This window comes from Hipposideros armiger, unplaced genomic scaffold, assembly GCF_001890085.2.
Source record: "Hipposideros armiger isolate ML-2016 unplaced genomic scaffold, ASM189008v1 scaffold_550, whole genome shotgun sequence".
Taxonomy (NCBI): domain Eukaryota; kingdom Metazoa; phylum Chordata; class Mammalia; order Chiroptera; family Hipposideridae; genus Hipposideros; species Hipposideros armiger.
In genome coordinates, this window is record NW_017731900.1 from 265867 (window position 1) to 288270 (window position 22404).

The 22404-nt window shown below is 41.9% G+C and overlaps 2 protein-coding genes across 10 annotated transcripts in view; one reads left to right on the plus strand and one right to left on the minus strand.

The window, feature by feature from the left end:
- Window positions 1-3927, plus strand: part of REV1 (REV1 DNA directed polymerase) — a 94019-nt gene extending 90092 nt beyond the window's left edge. For 7 of the 8 annotated variants that reach the window (XM_019669204.1, XM_019669205.1, XM_019669206.1 and 4 more), the window contains 6 exons: window positions 852-1073; window positions 1682-1799; window positions 2402-2622; window positions 2705-2861; window positions 3078-3180; window positions 3518-3927. In XM_019669204.1, the coding sequence (XP_019524749.1) occupies window positions 852-1073; window positions 1682-1799; window positions 2402-2622; window positions 2705-2861; window positions 3078-3180; window positions 3518-3629 (933 nt within the window). In that variant the 3' untranslated portion in view covers window positions 3630-3927. Of the gene's footprint in view, window positions 1-851; window positions 1074-1681; window positions 1800-2401; window positions 2862-3077; window positions 3181-3517 lie in introns of those variants that run through there. The other variant, XM_019669208.1, reaches the window with a different exon arrangement.
- Window positions 3928-4132: 205 nt separating this feature from the next.
- EIF5B (eukaryotic translation initiation factor 5B) overlaps window positions 4133-22404 on the minus strand; it is an 83886-nt gene continuing 65614 nt past the window's right edge. For both annotated transcript variants that reach the window (XM_019669213.1, XM_019669212.1), the window contains exons 13-24: window positions 20972-21039; window positions 20293-20434; window positions 13399-13530; window positions 12799-12981; window positions 12508-12669; window positions 10780-10911; window positions 9454-9585; window positions 9274-9350; window positions 8999-9163; window positions 7516-7654; window positions 5835-5996; window positions 4133-5570 (exon numbers count right to left, since the gene is read on the minus strand). In XM_019669213.1, the coding sequence (XP_019524758.1) occupies window positions 5463-5570; window positions 5835-5996; window positions 7516-7654; window positions 8999-9163; window positions 9274-9350; window positions 9454-9585; window positions 10780-10911; window positions 12508-12669; window positions 12799-12981; window positions 13399-13530; window positions 20293-20434; window positions 20972-21039 (1602 nt within the window). In that variant the 3' untranslated portion in view covers window positions 4133-5462. The remainder of the gene's footprint in view (window positions 5571-5834; window positions 5997-7515; window positions 7655-8998; window positions 9164-9273; window positions 9351-9453; window positions 9586-10779; window positions 10912-12507; window positions 12670-12798; window positions 12982-13398; window positions 13531-20292; window positions 20435-20971; window positions 21040-22404) is intronic.

Here is a 22404-nt window from a genome sequence, read left to right on the forward strand (position 1 = left end):
ATTTGCAAATCCTGCAAGTTGGAAAACATGGATGAGAGCCAGTTCTGTGAACTGTCACAGCCATTTTACCACTTTGTGACAGCATGCAGCTTTGGATTAGCGGAGGCCATAGATGAGAGATTTTCCTGGCAGCACGTGCCAGCAGTCCCCTCTGTACCCAACATTCCTGATGGATGCACTTACTTGGTAGCTGTGGGCTGAGAGCGGCACTGCTGGAATTCTCCCTCCTGGATGCCTCAGTGCTGGAAGCTGCACTGAGCAGGAGGCTGAGACTATGAAAGGGGCCGTTGGGATGGGATGCATGTGCACGGGGCCCACTTGCTGGGAGTTACCCCAAAACTCTTTGCCAGGTTGCTCTTGGCAAAGAGCAAGCAAGCTTAGGGCCAGGCCTGTTTTCTGAGGGATGTGCATGCGTGGGCTGCAGGAGGACCTGGCCAAAGGAGCAGAGGATTCTGGTACGGAAGCCTGAGAAGTTAGCTTCTAGAATTTTTCTAGATGGCTGCCATGAGACTAGAATTATTAGAATTTGGGGGCAGTTTCCTGTCTGAAAGGTAAACCCTGACCCAGAAATCCGACATAGGCCTTAGGCATTGGCCCTGCCCATGGGTGAAGTCTGACCAAGGCTCTGTCTGCTACTCCTGTGGGATCAGTGTGTGTCTGGGCTTAATCTGGTCCTGTGGGACTGGCCAGTAGTGGACACCTGTCATCTCCACAGTCCACAGATCATTATTCGGGTTCAGTGGCAAAAGGCTAAGACATTCCAAAGACGTGCTGGTTTGGGTTATCTGCACCTGAAAGTGATACAGTAATTGAGCACAGCCTAACTGCAACCATACATGTTTATTTTACAGCTCGATCAGTCCGTTCTAGAAGCGCTTCCCCCTGATCTCCGGGAACAAGTAGAGCAAGTTTGTGCCATGCCACGTGGTGACAGAAAAAAAGAACCGGTAAATGGCTCTAATACAGGAATTTTGCCTCAACCAGTTGGGACAGTTTTGTTACAAATACCAGAACCTCAAGAATCTAACAGTGACACAGGAATTAATGTAATAACCCTTCCAGCATTTTCACAGGTGAGTTAAATTTCAGGACCTCCTGCCATAGTTTAAATATTCTCACCCGTCCCACTCCAGCTCAGGCGTGTTCCCTTTCCTTTGCACTCCAAACTCTCGGGAGTCTACACCAGGCCCCTTGCGGGTGGGGAGAGGGACTGGCTCGTCTGATCTACGGGACAGTCACAGTTGCCTCTCCTAAAGCAACTGAGTATGGCCGCCAAGGGCAGACAAGAGGGAGGCTGTGGTGTGGTGTGCTTACAGCTTCCACCTAGAAGACACATCCTGCTCCTCTGGCCAGAGACGACCACTGAGCTGTTCTCGAACAGGGTACAGATGTGTCACCACACAGTGGGGACAATATCAGTCCAAGTCAGATATTTCAGAAACATCACACGTGAGCCTGCTTTCTTGTCCCTGGTCGGTCTGTGGTTTTGCTTTTGTTTTTTTAATTTCATATTCAAATCCTAAAACCTTGTGAGGATTTAATAAGCCTTGATATTGAGGACCTATTAAGAATTCATACAGGTCAGAAAAGTATGATTTAAAAACAAAATCTATTTTGTGAACAACCAGCTGCCATACAGAATCAACTTAGGTTTGCCTTTGAACCTTCTCTTTTCCACTAGGTGGACCCTGAGGTGTTTGCTGCCCTTCCTGCTGAGCTTCAAAGGGAGCTGAAAGCAGTGTATGATCAAAGACACAGGCAGGCTGAGAGCGCTCAGCAGCACACAGCCAGAGAGGCCGGTAAGCCCCCGAGTGACATGTAGTAACAAAGATGGAGATGTGAGCTGTGAGATCACCGTGGTGGGTGAGGGGCAGAGTCCGTGCTGTCAGTCATGTTAAGAGCCCTTTCTACTGGGGGAAGAACTCTTATGTATATAGTGTGGGCATGAGTTAGAGTCCCAGTTAGATTTGTATCTCTAACTTCCTGACTTAAAAACAAATGCCTAAACAAGATATTACCAGACATCTTCTGGAATACTTGTCAAGTCCACTGTCCTTTGAGGCTAATCCACCAAGGGATGTAGTTTGAAAATAAAATCTAAAGGTTTTTGGATCACACACACATTCACTATAAAAACCGTGTCTGCTGAGCTGTTGGGTTTCATTTAATCCTTATGAACACCCCATTGCAGAGCAGCAGTGTTCCCCAGGGCAGCTGAGGGCGTGACAAGACACACTGGCAGATGGAGAGCCTGCATAGGGCTGCCACTGCCTCAGTCTGGCCCGAGGCCTTGCTGGGTGTGTGTGTGGGGGGGGGGGGGGGAGGGCTGTACCTGGGAGGAGAGAACCCATCATTGTCCAGAAGCTGTGGTTCAGCATTCTGGTTTTTTTTTTTTTCTTAGTGCTAAAGAATCCATTACTTCAGCTAAAACCAGCAACATTGAAAGAAAAGAAACGAAACAAGAAGAAAAATCTTATGAGTTCCCCCCAAAAGATTCAGAGTCCCCTGAAAAACAAGCTGCCGAGTAGTCCCGCTAAAACCCTGCCGGGCGCCTGCGGGGATCCCCAGAAGCTGATCGATGGCTTTCTGAAACACGAAGGTCCTGCTCCTGAGAAACCTCTGGTAATACTTTTGTATGCTTTCTAAACTGACTTTTTATCCCGTCTTACTGTACTTGAAGCACTTTCTCGTGCTTGCTCCACAGGGAGAAGGCGCTGCTTCCCCATCAGGCAGCACGGGCCCTGGTGACCTGCAGCCTGCAGCGTCTGGCTGCGCTAGACCCCCAGCCCCCAACCTGGCTGGAGCGGTGGAGTTCAGTGACGTGAAGACCTTGCTCAGAGAGTGGATCACCACCATTTCAGGTTGGCTTGGACGGCGGGCGGGTGCTGCAGTGACCTGTTTACACAATGGCACTGGGTTCCAGGACAGAACAGGCTGCACTCACTATGCAGGGAGCTCACTATCCTAAATCTGATACGCTCAGAGCTGCCAGCTGCCCTTTCAGGTTCGGGCTGCTGGGGAAATGGCCTCCAGTAACCCTGCAGCTCACTGCTGCTCACTCAACTTCTCCCCTCTAGATCCAATGGAAGAAGACATTCTGCAAGTTGTGAAGTACTGTACTGACCTCATAGAAGAGAAAGACCTGGAAAAACTGGACCTAGTCATAAAATACATGAAAAGGTAATGAGTACTTTTATCAGAAGGAAGGAGTGGCATGTCACAGCGGCTAATCGAGGGAGATGAGGTCCTGAGGTTTGACACTTTCTGGCACCAGCTGCATTAACTGTACTGTACTCTTTAGGGTTAGTGAAAAAGGGTGCCCTTTACTTTGAACCTGAGAAAGAAATGCCGTAACACCGACTGGCTAGTAAATAAGATCAAAATGAGCTCATTCCCCTCAAGGTTTAGATAGTGTAAGACCATAGGAAGTAAAACGTTAAAACACTAAAGCTCTGTTCATCTGATGCTTGAAGGAATCACCAGTCCTTCCTGACGTTTCTTCTTTCCCCACCTGCAGGTTGATGCAGCAGTCGGTGGAATCAGTTTGGAATATGGCATTTGACTTTATTCTTGACAATGTTCAGGTGGTTTTACAACAAACTTATGGGAGCACATTAAAAGTCACCTGAATATACCACAGAGCCTGTGCTCGCCGCTGGCTGTGCCATAAGTGCTTGTGCGGTATTTGCAAAGTGCATGATAGTAATGCTCCAAGTTTTTATAATTTTAAATTTCTTTTTGAGCAAGTGTTTTGTACATTTCTTTTCAATAAGTGCCAAATTTGTCAGTATTGCATGTAAATAATTGTGTTAATTCTTTGACTGTAGTATAGATTCTATTTACAAAATGTTTGTTTATAAAGTTTTATGGATTTTTACAGTGAAGTGTTTACAGTTGTTTAATAAAGAACTGTATGTATATTTTGTACAGGTTCCTTTTTGTGAATCCTTTAGGAAACAAACCCTGAACTGTTTATTATACTTACAGGCTGAAAACCTCCAAGCCAGACTGTTACAGACTCCATGCTAAGCTTTGCAATTCCTGAGAGGTCCCAGGCTGAGGTCTCATTTCTTCCGAGCAAGGGTAAAGCTCCTAAACAATCTTATCCTGTCCCCAAGCATGAACACGGGAGCACATTACGAAAATCTTTACTTCTTCCCAGCGTAGGAATTGACATATTTTGAATTAGAACACTACACACAATTAAAGATTCAGTTTTTCCTGGGAAAATTAGATCCCACAGATGGTGGAGAGGTGTTCTGTTTGCCTCTATTGGCCCTTGAGAAACTGCAATCATAATGAAGAATGGTAGATTTTCAAATACACATCAAGTGTTTTTATGCTATGTTATGCAATTACACTCCAAAAAGTTTATAATTCTGTGCCAGTGAATACTTGGGAACATTTTCTTCAAACAGCCCACATTGACTTCATTCAACGCTGCTAAATAGGTAGTCAGATATTAGAGATGTTATAAGAATTAATCTAACGCTAATACATTGGGGAAAGGACTACATCCTCATGGAGACCCACTTTCCACATTCTTCAGGAAAACCAAACTAGCTCTAATCAGATCAGGGATATGATTAAATCATTTAATCATTATGATCTAAAAACTTAGAAGCACTAAGCCGAAATAGTTAATTCCCTGCTGAGTGTCTCATCAGAAAATGTATTATGCATGATAGAACTTTCTAGGACAAAATAGACCAAGATTGGTGTATAAAAATTTCTAATGTTAACATGTGCTATTGCACACAGTAGGATAGTTAAAATACTTCTCTTCCTTAAAAGAGCTGGTGACTGGGGGGGAGAAGCTATGCTACACGGAGGCCTAACAGCTCACCGGTGAAGGTCTTTTTCTTTATTGGTGGTTCAGAATTGTGCTGATTACAGTGGACTCTCATGACTAGACAAGCAGTAAATAGCAGCCAACTATGCTTTACACCATGGTTTCACACAGGCAGATAAATACCAGAATGCCTAACTTTCTATTTTTAAAAATTCCTAAGGGCATGTGGCAGAAGAATGCTGGGGGGGGGGGGGGGGGGGGGGGATCACTGGGAGGTTATGCATAAATAAAGTATTTCTTACATCAAAAAAGTCCCCAAAATCACAAAACCTGCAGAAGCTTGGTTAGTCAAATACTGCAGTACTGATTTAATCAGTATAAAATCGAAAGAGCTTTAGGTCTGTAATAAAAATTCAAATTTGGGAAGGGCAAACTTTAAAACAGCAGCCAGTAGAGGGTTGGGGAGGGGTGGGTGCACACAGGCAGTTGGAGCTGTGGGGACATGTAATCGACCACTGTCAAACCAGTGTAAGTTTCTTGGTTTCTCATGGAAAACATTTATACATCTATTTTTTTCCTTCCATACTTAAGTGCATCAGTGTCCAGATACGTCCACTCCATTTTGTCGTTTTTCTTGCATTTACTCCGATTCCTGCCCCGTGTGGAAAAATTAGATGATTTCAAATACTTTCTTTAGCTCCACAATAAGCTGCCAGTCGCTCTTCTGCATCTCGTCTCGGAACCAGTCCTTCAGGGCGTCGATGGACTGCCGGCTGATCTGCAAGGTCCGTGACAAACAGCAGATACGACAGAATGTAACCAAGTGCCCAAGAAGAGCAGGTGGCCCCATCATGATGTCACCTGGTACTCATTACACAGGGAGCTCGGGCAGTGCTGCCCGCCTTTCCCCACTTCTGTGGGTGAATGCAGAGGGGGGTGGTCTAGGGCACTTTCCTCAGAGACAAGGCCACAGGCATCCCAGCCCTCAGAGGTGACCCACCTCCCCACCCCACTTCAAATGGCCACTTGGGCGGAGACTCACCTTACTGACAAGAATGTCCGTAGCTTCAAAATGTCTCCCGTACATTTTGGGAGATTCACCAGGAATGGGCTCTATTTTGACACAGACTTCTTGTCCTTTTTTTGCAACGTCCACTTGTTTATGGTTTATTTCAATACTTGTTACTATTCCAATGTCAACAAACTAAAATAAGGACAGAAAGTACAATGTGAGCAGAGGAGTCCTGCCAGTCACAGGTGCCCTAGCTGGAGAACTGAGATCAAAGCTGGTTTGAGCAGAAGGGCAAGTTCAAAGCCTTGGCTCTGTGACCCTCATGATCACTTTAGGGTCTCCACAGTTGAACTTTTTCCACTGATAAACTAGGTATGACACCAACACCACCTCTCTACCCTTCACATAATGGATGTCAGGGAAAAAAAGGAGATTACTGATGTGCTTTGAGAAACAAGAGCTCTGTCAATCCAATATGACAGGTACCATAGTAAAAGGAAACAGGTCCAGCAGGTATGAGTTTGGGGGGTTGGGTGGGGCAGGGACAGTCCGAGGGGCAGCTGGGGCCACCTGGACCCTAGAGGTCATGGTTAGAACTCTGCTTTCTTCTGAGAATTAGGAGCGGCCTATTTTGTTATGGTTCAGAGCGGGTGAGGAACATCCCTGCTGCCTACCTTGGGAGGAAGAGACACAGGAGGGTGAGTGAGAACAGGGAGCTGGGTGTGGCCAAAGCCATACAGGAGGTCATGGCTGCAAGTGAGCGTCCTAGCTCAGCCCATCGAAATGGTACCAGGGTGATGCCTCCCAAGTGCATTTACCATTCACCAAAGGAGCCGGATCAGGGGCATCTTACTGTGCCAGCAAGGAAGAAAATGCTCAAAGCCTGAGGCAAGGATAGGAGCCAGCTTGAATGGCTCCCAATCTGGCTATCAAAAATACTGGTACTGGACTGTAACATACCAGATTTCTAAAACTGAACTGGGTCTATAGGTACTTAATGAAAAGGTCAGGGGGACAAACGTCCTTTACAGAAGAAGCAGGGGCAGGGGGTCACTATTTCACGACCACTTATGTAGTAATTGATTTGCACAAGGATTGTCAATGTTAATGAAGTGTCTGGGACAAAGGCTGAGAAACAGGAGACTCAGGGATGCAAAGTATCCCGTAGATTACTTAGTGATCACAAAGGGGGAAACAGCTGTCTCTAACAGAGACGCAGACAGCACGCACTTTGCCCAGTAATCGGCGTCGGTGATAGTGAAATGCACGAGGCACAGGGGACACTGCAGGGTCCTTGCCAATTACCTTGTGTCTAGTCGTGGGGAAACAGACATATCCAAGCTGGGAAATCATCTGACACAATAATCTGGACTCTTCAAAAAGGACAGGCCTGTTTTCCTGACTGAGACTGAAACATGTCACAGCCAAAGGCAGTGCACCTGGAAGGGGTCCTGACCAGGTTAGCAGGTGGGGTTATTAAAGCCATTTTAGGGACAACTGGTAAAATGTAAATGAGGACTACAAACTGCAATTTTCATTACCTGAAGCGCTGGTATCAGGTGCTAAGAATCAACGCTGATATTTAGCAAGGCTGAGGAATAAAATATAAAAGGTGACAAGCTCTGCTTGGTTTAAGTTTTTGTTCGTCACCATTCTGACTCCCATTTACTGCTTTAAGAAATGGCACGTTTTTGTAAAAAATGGCACTTACATTTTTGGTAGGGACGCACATGGGGGTCCCTTGTTTCACCTGGCCCGCTTCCACAATCACACCCATCACTATCGGGTCTCGGGAATTGAAAATATACTGAGGGAGGATTTTCATCTTGCAGGGAAACACCGCTATGTGCCTACAAGGGAGGAAAAAAAAATTTTTAAACTTGCAAGAGGACATAAAATGAAACAAACCAGGTGAACATGAGGCTGCCTCTCCCCACTAGGTAGTACACCTTTCCCCAGGGACTGCGGGAAGGATGCCAAAGTCAGTGGCCACCTTCCATGGCTTGCTTCTCTCGTCCTCTCCTACCTCTGCCCACCTGGGTTCTTCCCACGTCTCCCGGAAGCCACCTCACAGGAACACTTGGTACCAGACTAATGGGCTGAGCTCTGCCCCAAGGACGGAGCTGAGCTTAGAACCTCAGAGGGACCTGTTGGGTGTGGCATGTGTGTAGTCTGTACTGGGAACTACACAAGCACCAAACCACATCCTCCTCTTCCCTACCATGTTCCCAAATCGGTTGATCCAAAAGGCCACTATTCCCTGCTTATCAAGCATATGTGTAAAGTGCCTTCAGCTTCTTGCAGTCTTCTTTATCATCAACCTGAAGTCTTCTCCCTTTAGGTGTCCTGATCGAAATCCTAACGCTCATGAGTCAGCACCATAAAAATGCTCCAGGCTGAGCCACCCCTCCCGGTGGCCACTCTGCCCTGAGCCATCTGGCCTCCTGAGTCTCACTGCAGACGCTAAAATGGCTACAGGGGCCTACCCGCTCTGGGTCCTGCCAGCTCTGACCTCGTCTTCCCGCAGGTCCCTGAGGACTGCCTCCCAGCACCATCCTACCTGGACACCCCTGTGCCTGGGCGGCTCATTTCATTCCCTTCAGGTCTCTACTCACAGGCGAGCTGCCTCCCCATCGCATGACTAATCACAGCTCTCCTCTCCTTTATAGCCCTTCCCTGCTTTTTTTGCTCTTTAGCAATCATCCCCACTTCTCATGTGTTCACTACTTGTCTCTGCCCTGCGTGCCAAGAGGAGGGGACCTGACCAGAGCCACCGTTGAGCCGTCCAGCACCTGCGCAGTGCCACTCCCACCAGGCACTCGGTGAGGTCTGCTGGACGGATGAGCTTTACTCCCACAGATACCTCGCCTCATTTCCTGATTTTCCACACTTTAATTTTACTTCCACTCCATACAACCCCAGGTAAGGAACTAAGACAAAAGCACCAAATGTAGCAACTACTCACCACGAGTGAGACCTCGGTCTGCCAAATGGACAATGCAGCAAAACCAGAAAGGCTCGTCCCCGCACTGGTGGACAGGACTTGGGGTGTCTAACCCCATTGCAGAAACCAGCCTCAGGCAGATGAGCCAATGCCACACTCCTGTCTTCTGGACACCTTTCTGGTATTTGGTAATTCTCCAATAATCAACTTCATTACCCAGGACCCAAAGTAAGTAAAATGACCAACTTACTTAAATTCTTCTTGTTTCTGTTTCTTGTAGTCTTGTCTGTACTTCGTAAAGGCATCAAATAAATGATAAATAATTTCTGCACTAAAAATTCTAACTCCTAAACTATCAGCCATTTCTTGTGCATCCCGTTCGATTCTCACATCAAAAGCCAAAATGACTGCGTACCTGGAAGGTCAGAACACATCACAGACAGCCAGTGAGAAGGGGTGTGTCAGGAAGAGTGTGAAGACAGCAGGCAGGCATTAGGCCTGTGCAGCAGGAGAGAGGTCACTTACTGAGGGTCGTGCTCCAGCATCACCGACGCCTTCATGACATCTTTTTTATGGACTGGACCAATGTTGATTCCTGCGTACTGGAAAGAGGGAGTTCGGACATTAGCTCCTGTGACAGGCACAGAAGTGGCACCACAAACCATGACCACCACTGACGCAGGCGGGTTGGGCGCAGCTACTTACGGGCACTTCTGACGTTCTCAGAAATTCAAGAAGAGCTTCCAGAGACCCCAGTGTGGATGCCTGGACGTACACTCCCTTTTCTTCTAATTTGATAGCATTTAGCGTCTGCTTTAACTCATGGATCAATTCATCCTTGAAAAGAAATTGGATTTGACAAGGTTGTGAGTACATCTCAGTCATCAGCAGGCTAGAATGAAGCTGTGTTTCTTTTTGTCATGAAGTATTCATCTGAAAACAGGAAACCATGGCGTACAAAGAGCGAGAACCTAAGCTGGGAAGGAGGAGGGGTGTGGGTCGCATCCAAGCTGCATCCCCCTTCACCTGTGTCTCTCTGAGGCTTACTAATGTTGAAATATACAGAGGATGCCAAAAAAATGTATACACATTTTAAGAAAGAAAAAAACTGTTAAAATTGTAATAATATATACCGATAACAAAAGATGAATACAAGTCACATGTATACATTTTTTTGGCACCCTCAGTATTTCACCACTGCTGCATGTGGCAAATAAGGTAGATGGGTGAGCAGAATGAAGTAATAAATATGAGTCTTAAACGTTAAAAGCAGGACACAAATGGAAGGTGTTATGTTACCCTGTGTAAATGCTCTGCTGGGTGGTCTTAACTACGGAATACCCTGAGCTTGGCAGCCATTTCCTCCGTCATTGCTCCTCTGGAGATGAAGAGATTCTGAGTAAGTAAAATGACCACACTGGTGCCAGTAAGACGCAGAAGTCCATGCTGCATTGACACTGGCCAAGAAGGGACGCTGGCCCTGCCCTCAGTGGCCCTAAGATGGCTGACTCCCTGAGGGCTGTGACCGAATGCTGCTAAAGAACAAAGGTGGTCTCAGGACATTAGATGAGCCCTGGGCTGGGAACAGAGCTGTCTTCTCTTGGGCACATGAATAAATAAACTGGCCCCAAGTGCTTTTGTGAAGCTATGCTGGACTCGAGTGGGCCGCCTTGCCCCAACATCAAGCACACAGGCTTTAGGACAACTTCTAATAAGATTTTCTGTAGTTCTGTTCACATATTCAGATGTCTAAAACATACACAACTTCTAGCTTTTGATTATTTTTTTATTTGAATAAAATGTGTATTTTAGAACTCTAGTGTATATATTATTTATGCCAGCTCATATAATTGTGCAAACTGAAGTAATTAAAAACAGCAACTGTTTGCTAAGGGCCACCAGATCAGGTTTCCAGACACAAGAGGCCACAAGACAAAAGTACCCCTTTTATTCGCCATTCCTAGTGTGTGTCCTGCTAACACATGACACAATTCAAATAGTTTCAGAAGAAAAAAAATTACAATAACTTACTTTAAGCACAGGAATTTCATCTTCTTTATAAGCCACCAGGAGGGGCAAACCAGCCAATGTTTTTTCCAGGTCTTTTCCAAGAATCTTTACGCCCTGAGCTGCTTCTACTTCTTTATGTTTTTCGTACTGGTTCTATAGAGATCAAAACATTTGTTACCACTTTTATTTGAAAGGCGGTTAGCAGTCAGAGATGATGCAACAGACAGTATTTCCATGACATTGGGGTAGAGAAAGATTTCTTAAGCTAGACACAAAAGGCAATAAACAAAAGAAAAGATTGATAAATTCAGCATTACAATTATTTGTTTCTGAGGATACCACAGAAAAGTAAAAAAACAAGTCACAGAGAAGGAGAAAATGCTACATGACAACCAGTAACAGACTAGTATCCTGACATATAAGCCAACAACTCATAAATCTGTACTAAAGACAGACAATGCCAGAGCACAACAGGCACTGTCTGTTATGGACAGACAGGAGGAAACTTAAATGGCTAAGAAACATGAAATAATGACTGGCAATATTTTCAATCAGGCCAGTGCCAATCTGAAAGGCAAGAAGCTACACGTCCTCCAGAATGGGAAAAATCTGCAAGTCTGACAGCATCAAAGAGCCGAAGAAGATGTGAAATACTGTGTTGCCCCAAAAATAAGCCCTAGCCAGAGAAGAAGCCTAGCACGATTCCTCCAGGATATGGAGGGCACGCACCCCTCACATGAGGGTTTTATGACCTGTTTCAGGGAGAAGGGTGCCTTTTCCACAAACTCCTTCAGCTTAAAATATTCAGTAAGCCAAGGTGCCATATTTTGGCACCTAAAATCATGCGAGGGCTTATTTTCCGGCTAGGTCTTATTTCCGGGGAAACAGGGTAATAGAAATTCTAAAAACTAGAATGGAAGTGTAACATTACACTCACCGTGGACAACAGTGAGGCCTAAGCACAGGGCGGTGCCCCGCCATTCACTCCCAGGCACACACCTGGAGATACGTGCGCAACCACCAGGAGACTATCCCAGAATGTGCACAGCAACAGCACTATTAGTAATAACGAAGACGTTCACTTGGTGCGCCTATACTTCCGTTATCAGGAGAGCAAATAAACCATGACACCGCAACAAACATGAACCACAGCTATATGCAACATGGGTAAATCTTATTTTTTGACTGAAAGAGGCCAGATATAAAGGAACCATGAGAATGACATTATCCATATAAAGTCCATACAAATGTTTTGGGGTGCACTCGGGTATTAAAACTATACATTTTTTTAAAAAGCAAGGGTATTAGTTACTATCATAAAAATGGAAGCATGGTTAGCTTAGGGTGGGAGCAGTTACGATCAGGAAGAGGCGCACAGAAGGCTTCTGGGAGGTCGGCAATGTTCTGGTTCTTGACCTGGGTGTCTGCTTCCTAACAATTTAACTTTTCTTCTATGTTTTATATACTTTTCTGTATGAATGTTTTATTTCACAATAAAAAAATTACTAAAAAATTAGCAGTATAAAACCATAACAATGTACTTTAATTTTTATGAAAAGCTCAGTTGGTAAATAACATTCACACATCACCATGCTGACGATGGTCCCTCCCGTATGAAGATGAAATGAACGAGTAGTGAGGGGAGTGTGAGTGTAGTAAGCCAAACAGCTCTCCAAGTGAGGAAGCGACCTCAGCAGAACCCCCAAACACAGAATAAGCCCCCATGTCACGGTTTACCACCTGGCTTACCTTCACTCGTAATTCCTTCATAGGAGGAGGTAACAGGAGGCCTCGGATCTGAGTTACAATGGGCCCTTCTACTCCAGGAACAATAATTGTATCTCCTTCCTTCAAACGCCCATTGATCAGTATTACATCTATAGTTGTGCCCATTCCTGGGAGAGCCTTAACCTAAGAGACATTATTGCAGACGGAGTGAAACACATGCTACAGTACACAGTATTGATTAAATCTAAGAGAAGTCAACATCCCCATCCAGTTAAAAATAAAAAGGCAATAAACTGAGGAGCCGGCCATTACCTCCATCACCTGTGCTCTAAGCTCTTCACAGTGAGCAAGTCTCTTGCTCAACATGGTCTGGGTCAACTCGACGAGAAGGCAGATCAGGCTTCCCATGCCATCACCGGTATGCGCAGAGGTAGGTACCAAGGACACGAAAGTGCGGGGGTCTTTATTTTCATAAAACAAAGCCGCGTTCAAACCCTAAAGACATAAAAAGCAAAATCACCCCAAAAGGCCAAGGTGGAAGGAGGCATCCAGAACAGGAACAACAAACTAGAAGCTAGACGAGCAAACGCCTAACCACGCTGACACTCCTCAAAAACACCCAAGAAAAGATCAGGCATATCCTGGAGGCATTAATTATGCTGCAGAAAAATAGTAACTCAGTTTTTAAAATTTAAACACTCACACTACAAAGGGAGCTCTTTCAAATGTCAGCTTTCTAACTTACAAAGGAAAATGAATAAGGGAAAAGAATGAAAAACATGAACTGGCCACTAATAAGAGAAGAGAACCAATATTAGTAAAAACACTGACTTCATTACAAAGACCATGTAAAGGAAAGAACAGAATTCTCTGTGACACAGGCTCTTCCTATAGCAGGCAATGCCTTCTTACCTGCTGTGCAAATTCCACGATGATAGCCTTTGCTCTCTCCTCAAACTCATCCTTTGTGTTCTTCTTCTGCTTCTTTAAAGTAGCAGCCACATCAGAGTCAGGGCTCTTTTTCCAATCGTACAGCCTATCAATCTGGAAAAGATTTTTCATAAGAAGCATATCTAAAACATTCAGAACACTCGGGAATTTAATTCAGGCTACAAACTCCAAAAAATTCCTAATGTGCATTATATATATCCAGAACAGTGAATTACTCAGATACTGTTACCAAAAGCCCTCAGAAACTGCTGAACTGTACCCTCTCCTAAATTAGAAACTGCCAAGATCCAGGCTGCCCATCAGTCTCCAACGGGTTTATCTGCAAACGGTGAGGTCCTGGAGTGATCCTAGAACCATTAACTTGTTGAAATTCAAAAATGGTTTTGGATAAACAGCAGACAGAAACAAGGATTAATTACAGCAGGTATGATCACCAGGAAAATTATATACCAAAAAAATGGAAAATAAATAATTATTCCCTATCTCAGAGAATAGCCCATTTTAATTATTTTATTGCTCAAATTAGGATTTAATCTGTTTAGTTAATCAAATAATCTATTTTCCCACACTTTTCAAAAGAGTGATAAATGTGTATAGAGAGGAAAATCATTTAATAGTTTTCAAAAAGTGTCTGTTGGCCTAGTCCAGGGTGACAATATAAAGAAGTAGACCAATCTGAACACTACTAAGATGAAAAATTATTAAGTAGAAATAGACTCAGAAATGACAAAGATGGTATAATCAACATATAAGGTCCTTACAATACTTACAAATATATATAACAACTTTTAAGGAAAAACATATAACTTGTAGAACTGAAACATATAATCTGAAAATGGAAAATTCACTGGATGAGCTTAACAGCAAACTGCATATTGTAAAATAAAAGATTAGTGACCTTGGAGATATAACAATAAAAATGACCCCAACTGAAGCATATGGAAAAAGAAGTATGAAGGAAGAACTCCTTCAGTTACTTATGGGACAACATTAAGAGAACTCAGGTGCTAGAAAAATCCTAGAAGTCTATCAAACACTTAGAGAAGTGAGAAAAGAGAGCAAAAAATATCTGAATGATTGAGAATTTTTAAAATTGATTATAAATTCATAAATCTAAGAAAATCAAAGTAGGATAAACATAAAACTATTACAAAACCTCATTGACAAAACCCTTAAAAAAGTCTTAAAAGCAGCCAAAGAAAAAAGATATATACAGGGGACCAAAGAATGACTAGAGATAAAGTAAAGCATTAATAATGAAGGAAAAAAACATTTTTTAAACCGACAATTCTATATTGAGAATATCTAGAAAATATTTTGATCTACATAACAAAAACACAATATCTTTAAGCAGTGCTTTTTTTTTTTTTTTTAGCTGAGCCATCCTGCTACCTGTTGGCAGCTCAGCGGCTGCTCAGCTCGGGCTGGACTCGAACCGCTGTTGCTCAGAGCTCAAACTCTTGAGCGAGCTCTTAACCAACTGAGCCACTCGGCCAGCCCATTAGCAGTGCTTTTAACAGTACTTAAAAACACCTTTAAATGCTTATGTTAGAAAAAAAAATCTTAAAGATATAAAGAAATTGGAAAAAGAAGAACAAATGAAAACAAAGTAGAAAGAAAGAAATGATATAATCAACACTGGAAATCAATGACAATAACAGACAAACAACAGAGTATTAATAAAGCTAAAAGCTGGATCTTTGAAAGCACACATTTCTCTACTGACAAAAAATAAAATAAAAAACCTAAATGACCTACATCTACTTAAGATAAGCTGATGTGACTTTATTGGTGAATTCTATAAAACAAAGAAGAAATAATATTTCAATGTAACTCTTTCAGAAAACAGAGGAAGAAAATACTTCAAGTCATCTTGAGTTCATCAGTCTGATATCAAAAGAAGTCAAAAGGCATTACAAGAAAACTATATATCAATATCACTCATGAACACAAAATCATCAAAAAATTAGAAAATAGGGCCGGCCAGGTGGCTCAGTTGATTAAGAGCGAGAGCTCTGGGCAACAGGGTTGCCGGTTCGATTCCCACATGGGCCAGTGAACTGCGCCTGAGCTGAGCTGTCACTGAGCTTAGCTGGTGAGAGCACATGCTCCTAACAAGGTTGCCAGTTCAACTCCTGCATGGGATGGTTGTCTACACCCACCCACAGCTAAGATTGAACACAGCACCTTGAGCTGAGCTGCCCTGAGCTGCTTACAGGCGGCCGGATGCTCAGTGGTTAGAGCATGCACTCTTAGCAACAAGGTTTCCAGTTTGACTCCTGCATGGGATGGTGGGCTACGCCCACCCACAACTAAGACTGAACACAGCAACTTGAGCTGAGTGGCTACAAGCTACCAACCGGTGGCCGGATGACGCCTAGACTTGGAGCTGAGCTGCGCCCACCACAACTAAGATTGAAGGACAACAACTTGGCTGTTCCACTCCTCCAATTCCCCAATTCCCCAATAAAATCTTAAAAAAAAAAAAATTAGAAAATCAAATCCAGCAATATATGAAAAATATATCATTACCAAGTATACATGACCAAGATTTATTCCAGTAATGCAAGGTTGGTTTAACATTAAAAAAAAACCAACCTAATAATAAGCAACATATGGTGCCAGACCAGTGTCCATCCACATGCAAAAATCTGATTCTAGACACAGGCCTTAAACCCTTCACAAAAATTAACTCAGAATGGATCACAGACCTAAAAGTAAAACACAAAATGCTAAAACTCCTACAATATAGAAAAAATTTAGATGACCTTGGCTATGTGATGACTGTTTGGATACAGCACCAACATCAAGATTCATGAAAGAAAGAACTGATAAGCTCCAACTTCGCTAAAACTAAAAACTTCTGAGTCAAAAGATTGAGATGATAAGCCACTCACTGGGAGAAAATATATGAAAAAGACCTATCTGATAAAGAACTAGTATCCAAAATATACAAAGAACTCTTAAAACTCAACAATAAGAAAATAAAAAGCCAATTTAAAAATGGGCCAAAGAGCTTAACAGACACCTCACCAAGGATAGACAGATGGCAATTAAGAGTATAAAAGGATGTTCCACATCTTATGTTACCAGAAAAGAACAAATTAAAACAATGAGCTACCACCACACACCTAGCACAACAGCCAAAACCCAGAACACTGACAACACCAAATGCTGGTGAGGATGTGGTGCTACAGGAACTCTCCTTCATTGCTGGTGGGAATGCAAAATGGTGCAGCCACTTTGGGGGACAGTTTGGCAGTTTCTTCACAAACCGAAACACTCTAACCATAGGATCCTGCCATTACACTCCTGGGTATTTACTCACCCAGAGGAGTTGAAAATATGTCCACAAAAACCTGCACCCAGATGTTCACAGCAGCTTTATTCATAATCACCAAAATATGGAAGCAACCAAGATTTCCTTCAGTGGGTGAATGGATAAATAAACTACGGTACATCCAGAGAATGGAATATTATTCAGTGCTAAAAAGAAATGAACTATCAAGCCATGAAAACACATAGAGGAACCTTAAATGCATATTATGAAGTGAAGGAAGCCAATTTGAAAAGGCTATACTGTGTAATTCCAATTATATGACATTCTGGAAAAGGTAAAAACTAGGGAGACAGATCAGTTGCCATGTGGTTGCCAGGAGATGGGAGGTGGGGAGGTGAACAGGAGGAGCACAGGATTTTTAGGGCAGTGAAACTACTCTGTATGACACTATAATGGTGAGTGGGTACATGTCATTATACATTTGGCCAAACCCACACAATGTACAACACCAAGGGTGAGCCCTAATGTAAACTATGGACTTTGGGGGATAATGACATGTCACTGTAGGCTCACCAATTGTAACAAACATACCACTCTGGTAGGGATGTTGATAATGGGGGAGGCTGTGCATGTGTATATGGGAGCAAGGGTATATGAGAAATCTTTATAGCTTGCCTTCAATTCTGCTGTGACTCTTATACTGCTCTAAAAATAAAAGTCTTAAAAATAAATAGTAAAGCCTTCCAAAAACATCAAAAGTGATTCATGTTACAGAAAAAGGAGAAGGGCCATATGAACATCTCAAGAGACAAAGAATAAGCATCAAGCATCTGACAAAAGTCAACAACCATTCATGACTGTAAAAAAAAACAACACTCCTACGCAACCTAGGAATAGAAGGGAATGTCTTCATCTTAATAAAATGCCTTTACAAAAAATACACAGCTGACACACTTAATGGTGAAAAACGAGCACTTTCCCTCTAACATCAAGAAGACAGCAAGGATTTTTGATATCACTTCTATTCAATATTGTTCTAAAAGGTCTAGTTCTGCAGTAAGGAAGAAAAAAATTATATAGCATATAGATAAGGAAAAGGTATAGTAGCTTTTATTTGAAGATAACATAATCATGTATATAGAAAATTCCACGTGATCTACAAAAGAAGCTACTAGGTCTAACCACTGAATTTAACAAGATCACAAGATAAAGTCAATATAAAAATCAACTGTATTTCTATATAAAAGTGACAATTAGAAATCCAAATTTTTAAAATGCTATTTACTAGCATCAAAACCATGAACTACGGATAAATTTAGAAAAATGTGTCCAACACATGGACAAAACTATAAACACTGCCAAGACAAAAGTAAACAAGACCTAAGTACATGGAGAGATAATCACGTTCATTGATCAGAAGACTATTTTGTTAAAATATCAATTCTCCCAGAATTTATCTACAGATTAAATATAATCCCAATCAAAATCCTGGAAAGGTTTTTGTAGAAACTAAGAAGCTGATTCTAAACTTTACATGGAAATTCAAAGACTCTAAAGTAACCAAAATTATTTTGGGAAACAAAAAGGTGAAGAATTTACCACCACCTGTTTTCAAGACATTACTGTGGAGCGACAGTACCGGAGGCGGTGATGGCATTAGGATGGACATGTAGTAGGTCGATGGATGTACACAGACAATGAATTTCAACCAAGATTCAAAAGCAATTCAACAGGGAAGTAAAATTTTTTCAACAAAGCGTTTGAATTGGATGTTCATGCAGAAAAAAGTAAACTCTGAACCTTGCCTTACACAGAATTAACTAAAAACATCACAAATCTAAATGTCAGATATCTAGAAACACTGAAGAAAATTTTCACAAACTTGGGGGGGGGGGTGGAAAAAAATTACTTATAAGAACATAAGAAACACAAATTGTAAGAAATTTATTGGGGGGGAGGTGGGTTACCACTTTGAGGAGTAAAAAGTATACTTGCACTGTGCTGTACACCTGAAACTAATTTTTTTTTTAATTAAAAAATAGGGCCGGCTGAGTGGCACGTTGGTTAAGAGCTGGCTTGGGACACCAGCTCTGAGCAGTAGGGGACAGGTTCAAATCCCACATTAGGGCCAGTGATGCTGTGCCCTCTACAGCTAAGCTGGTAAACAACAGTTTGACCTGGAGCTGGGCTGCCATGAGTCGCCAGCGACAGCGTACGCTGCAGTGAGGCTGCAGTGGGCTGCCATAAAGCTACCGTGAGTGGCTGGCAGCCAGTGTGAGCGGCCAGTAGCCGGCGTGAGCTGCCAAGAGCCACCATGAGCAGCCGTCCAGTGGTCGGCGACCGATCTGCCTCAGCCAGGAAGAACGCAATGATAATACCAACATGGGCCAGTGAAGCAACGTCCTCCACAACTAGACTGAAGAACAAAAGGACAGCAACTTGTCTGTTCCTCTTCCCCGATTCCTCAACACTGTTCCCCTGCCCCAATTCCCCAATAAAATCTTTTTAAAAATTTTTTTTAATAAATAAAAAATAATAATAAAAAAAGAAAAGTAGAAAAAAAATGTCTCATAAATCAGATTTCACCAAAATTTGAAATCTCTGCTCTTCAAAACACATCAAGAAAATAAAAAAACCAAGTCCTTGACTACAAAAATATTATCTGCAATACACATAACTGACAAAGGACTTATATCAACAATGTCTAAGGAACTCAAAATTCAACACTAAAACAACAATCTAATAAAAAATGAGCAAAGGATTTTAAATAGATACTTCACAAACAGAGGTGGCAAATAAGTACATAGAAAGGTGTTTGATGCCATTAGTCATCATGCAAATGCAAATTAAATCACAACAATTTAGCACTACACTCTTATTAGAATGGCTACAGATGGGGCAAGTATTGGCAAGAACATGCAGAAAGGAACTCGCACACATTGCTTAAAATGTAACATAGCACAAAATGTGTCATTTTCTCATAAAGTTGAACACACACATACCATATGACCCAGCAATTCTATTCCTAAGTATTTACTCAAAGTAAACAAAAAAACATGTCTACACAAAGGTTTATGTGCAAATGCTCTCAGCTGCTTCATTAATAAGTAATCTAAAATTGGAGTCAATCAAAATGTGTAACAGGTAAATAAAGTGTGGTATTATTCAGATGATAAAATATTACTCAGCAAAAAGGAACAACCTATGATATATGCAACAACATGGATAATTCTATAATAACATGAACAGTAAAAACATTACATACTGTGTAATTCCTTTAACATAAAATTATAAAACAGACAGGATTAGTCTATAGTGACAGAAAGAACATTAGTTTGTTTGAGGTTAGAGAAGTGGGCAGACTGACTGCAAAAGAACATAAGGGAACATTCTGGAAATATGGAGGTGGTCTATATTCTGAATGGTGGTGGGTATGTGTGTGTTTATAAATTTGTCAAAATACACTGTACTTAGCACAAATGCATTCTTACTTGAAAGTTATACTACTATTATTTAATCACGAAAATGTTAAGAAGCATGTTTTCACACTTTAATTTTTCAGAAGGAGAGCTTACCTTATTGAGAGCAACAATGAAGGGACATTTTTTAGATTTCAGAAGGTTGATAGATTCAATTGTCTGGGGCTCCAAACCATGCATAATATCAACAACTAAAATGGCAATATCACAAAGAGAGCTTCCTCTGTTTCTCAGATTGCTGTTGAAAAGGAAAAAGATGCATAAATAGAAATCTTGAAATTAATACTTTTACTTAAATTTTTAATTTCTTGGTAAAAACCTAAACAAAAAGAACAAAATGAAGTACATGCATTAAATTGAAGAGTCATTAGCCCTTCACTTGCCAAATGCTTATCTGACAGACAGTGAATTAACATCACTTGGAATGAGTCAGTTCCAGAAGTTACTGCAATATTTCTGTCAATTGTACTGACCAAGCTTTTGCACTAAGGAATATGGCCAAAGGCAAATACATAAAATTCCACCAGTAATGGGTTTCACAGGAGATAGACTACATATGACTTCTCTCTCTAAAAAAAACAAAAGAAAAACAAAAAGTGTCCAAACAAAATACTACTAACTCAGTACAGCACAGATGAGGACTGGTAGTTACCGCAGATAAAGTACTACCCAGAGTAAAAGTAATGACCAGTCACACCTTCTCACTGATTGTTCGAACTTGACACTTAATGGTTTCAAGCAGTTTGCTCGATGACAAGACTCACTTTGCTCTTACCTGAAAGATTCATGCCCGGGAGTGTCAATAATCAGCATCCCCGGAATCCGCAAACTCTCTCTATCAAACTAGAAAAGTGGGGAAAAGTGGAGAGCTGAAGGAACCCTGAACAATGAAAGCTTCTTTACAAAATAATTATTCCGCCACAAAAACTTAAAACTCTTACCACTTCCTTTTCTAAATGAATGAACTGTTTTGAAAACAGTGAGTCAACCAGCAAAGCACAAGTTAATGTTTTCATTAATATAAAAAGTTTTGCAGAAAAAAAACTGAAATAAGAAAGTATTCCCTTTGTTAAGGTCATAAAACTATGGTGTAGTCTAAATGTGAGCAGTGTTATCAGTAATGATGACAGAGCAGTCATCTGAGAGTGATTATCTATAAAGAGCTGACATGCAAGAAGACATTCTCAAAATCTGGAAAATTTCTCTGGTCCAATTTTAAAATAATTCTAAACTCTGAAAAATACCCAAACCTAAAATATTGAGGAATAAATTCATATTCTGCTTTATTCAAATCACATCATAAACACCTGATTTTCTGGATAAAAGTACATAAAATGAATGTAAACATGAGAACAGCCTGATAACAAACATTCTCTTTTAAGCTAAAGAATAGCACTGACAATCAAAACTCTCACACACAAAATCATTTTTACTTTGCTTATCTATACTTTTTGATAATCTTCAAAAGATGTGCTTCAAAATCTTATCTCCTCATCTAGGTCAAAGTTTCAAATGTAAAACATTTCCAATTTGCATTCTGGTGATCCTAAACCAACATTCACTGAGCACCATAAATATTTCCACTCCACTGTCTAGAATACAAACACAATTCTCAGATAAAGATTATCCAGAGGACTTTAATACAGGCCTAAAGAATATCATGCTTTTTAAGTTCTAAAATAACACGAGTTCAAATTCTGGCAACTAGTGAAATAAGCTGTTATAAATTCCCCAATGACAAATACCAGATAAAATGCAACCAAAATAAATTTTAAATTACAAATTCAAAAAACTATAATTAAACTGTCCTAAAATAAAGATTTTAAACTACATACTAAAATGAAGACCACAGGGCCAGCCAAGTGGAGCGCTGGTTAAGAGTTGGCTTGGGACGCCAGCTCTGAGCAGCAGGGCCGCCAGTTCGGATCCCACATGAGGGTCAGTCACGCTGCGCTCTCTACAGCTAACATGATGAACAACAGCTCGACCTGGAGCTGGGCAGCCATGAGTCGCCAGCGAAAGCGTAGGCTGCAGTGGGGCTGCAGTGGGCTGCCGTAAAGCTACCGTGAGTGGCTGGCAGCCAGCGTGAGTGGCCAGTAGCCAGAGTGAGCTGCCAAAAGCAGCCGTGAGCAGCCATCCAATGGCCAGTAACCGATCTGCCTCAGCCAGGAAGAGCGCAATGATAATACCAACATGGGCCAGTGAAGC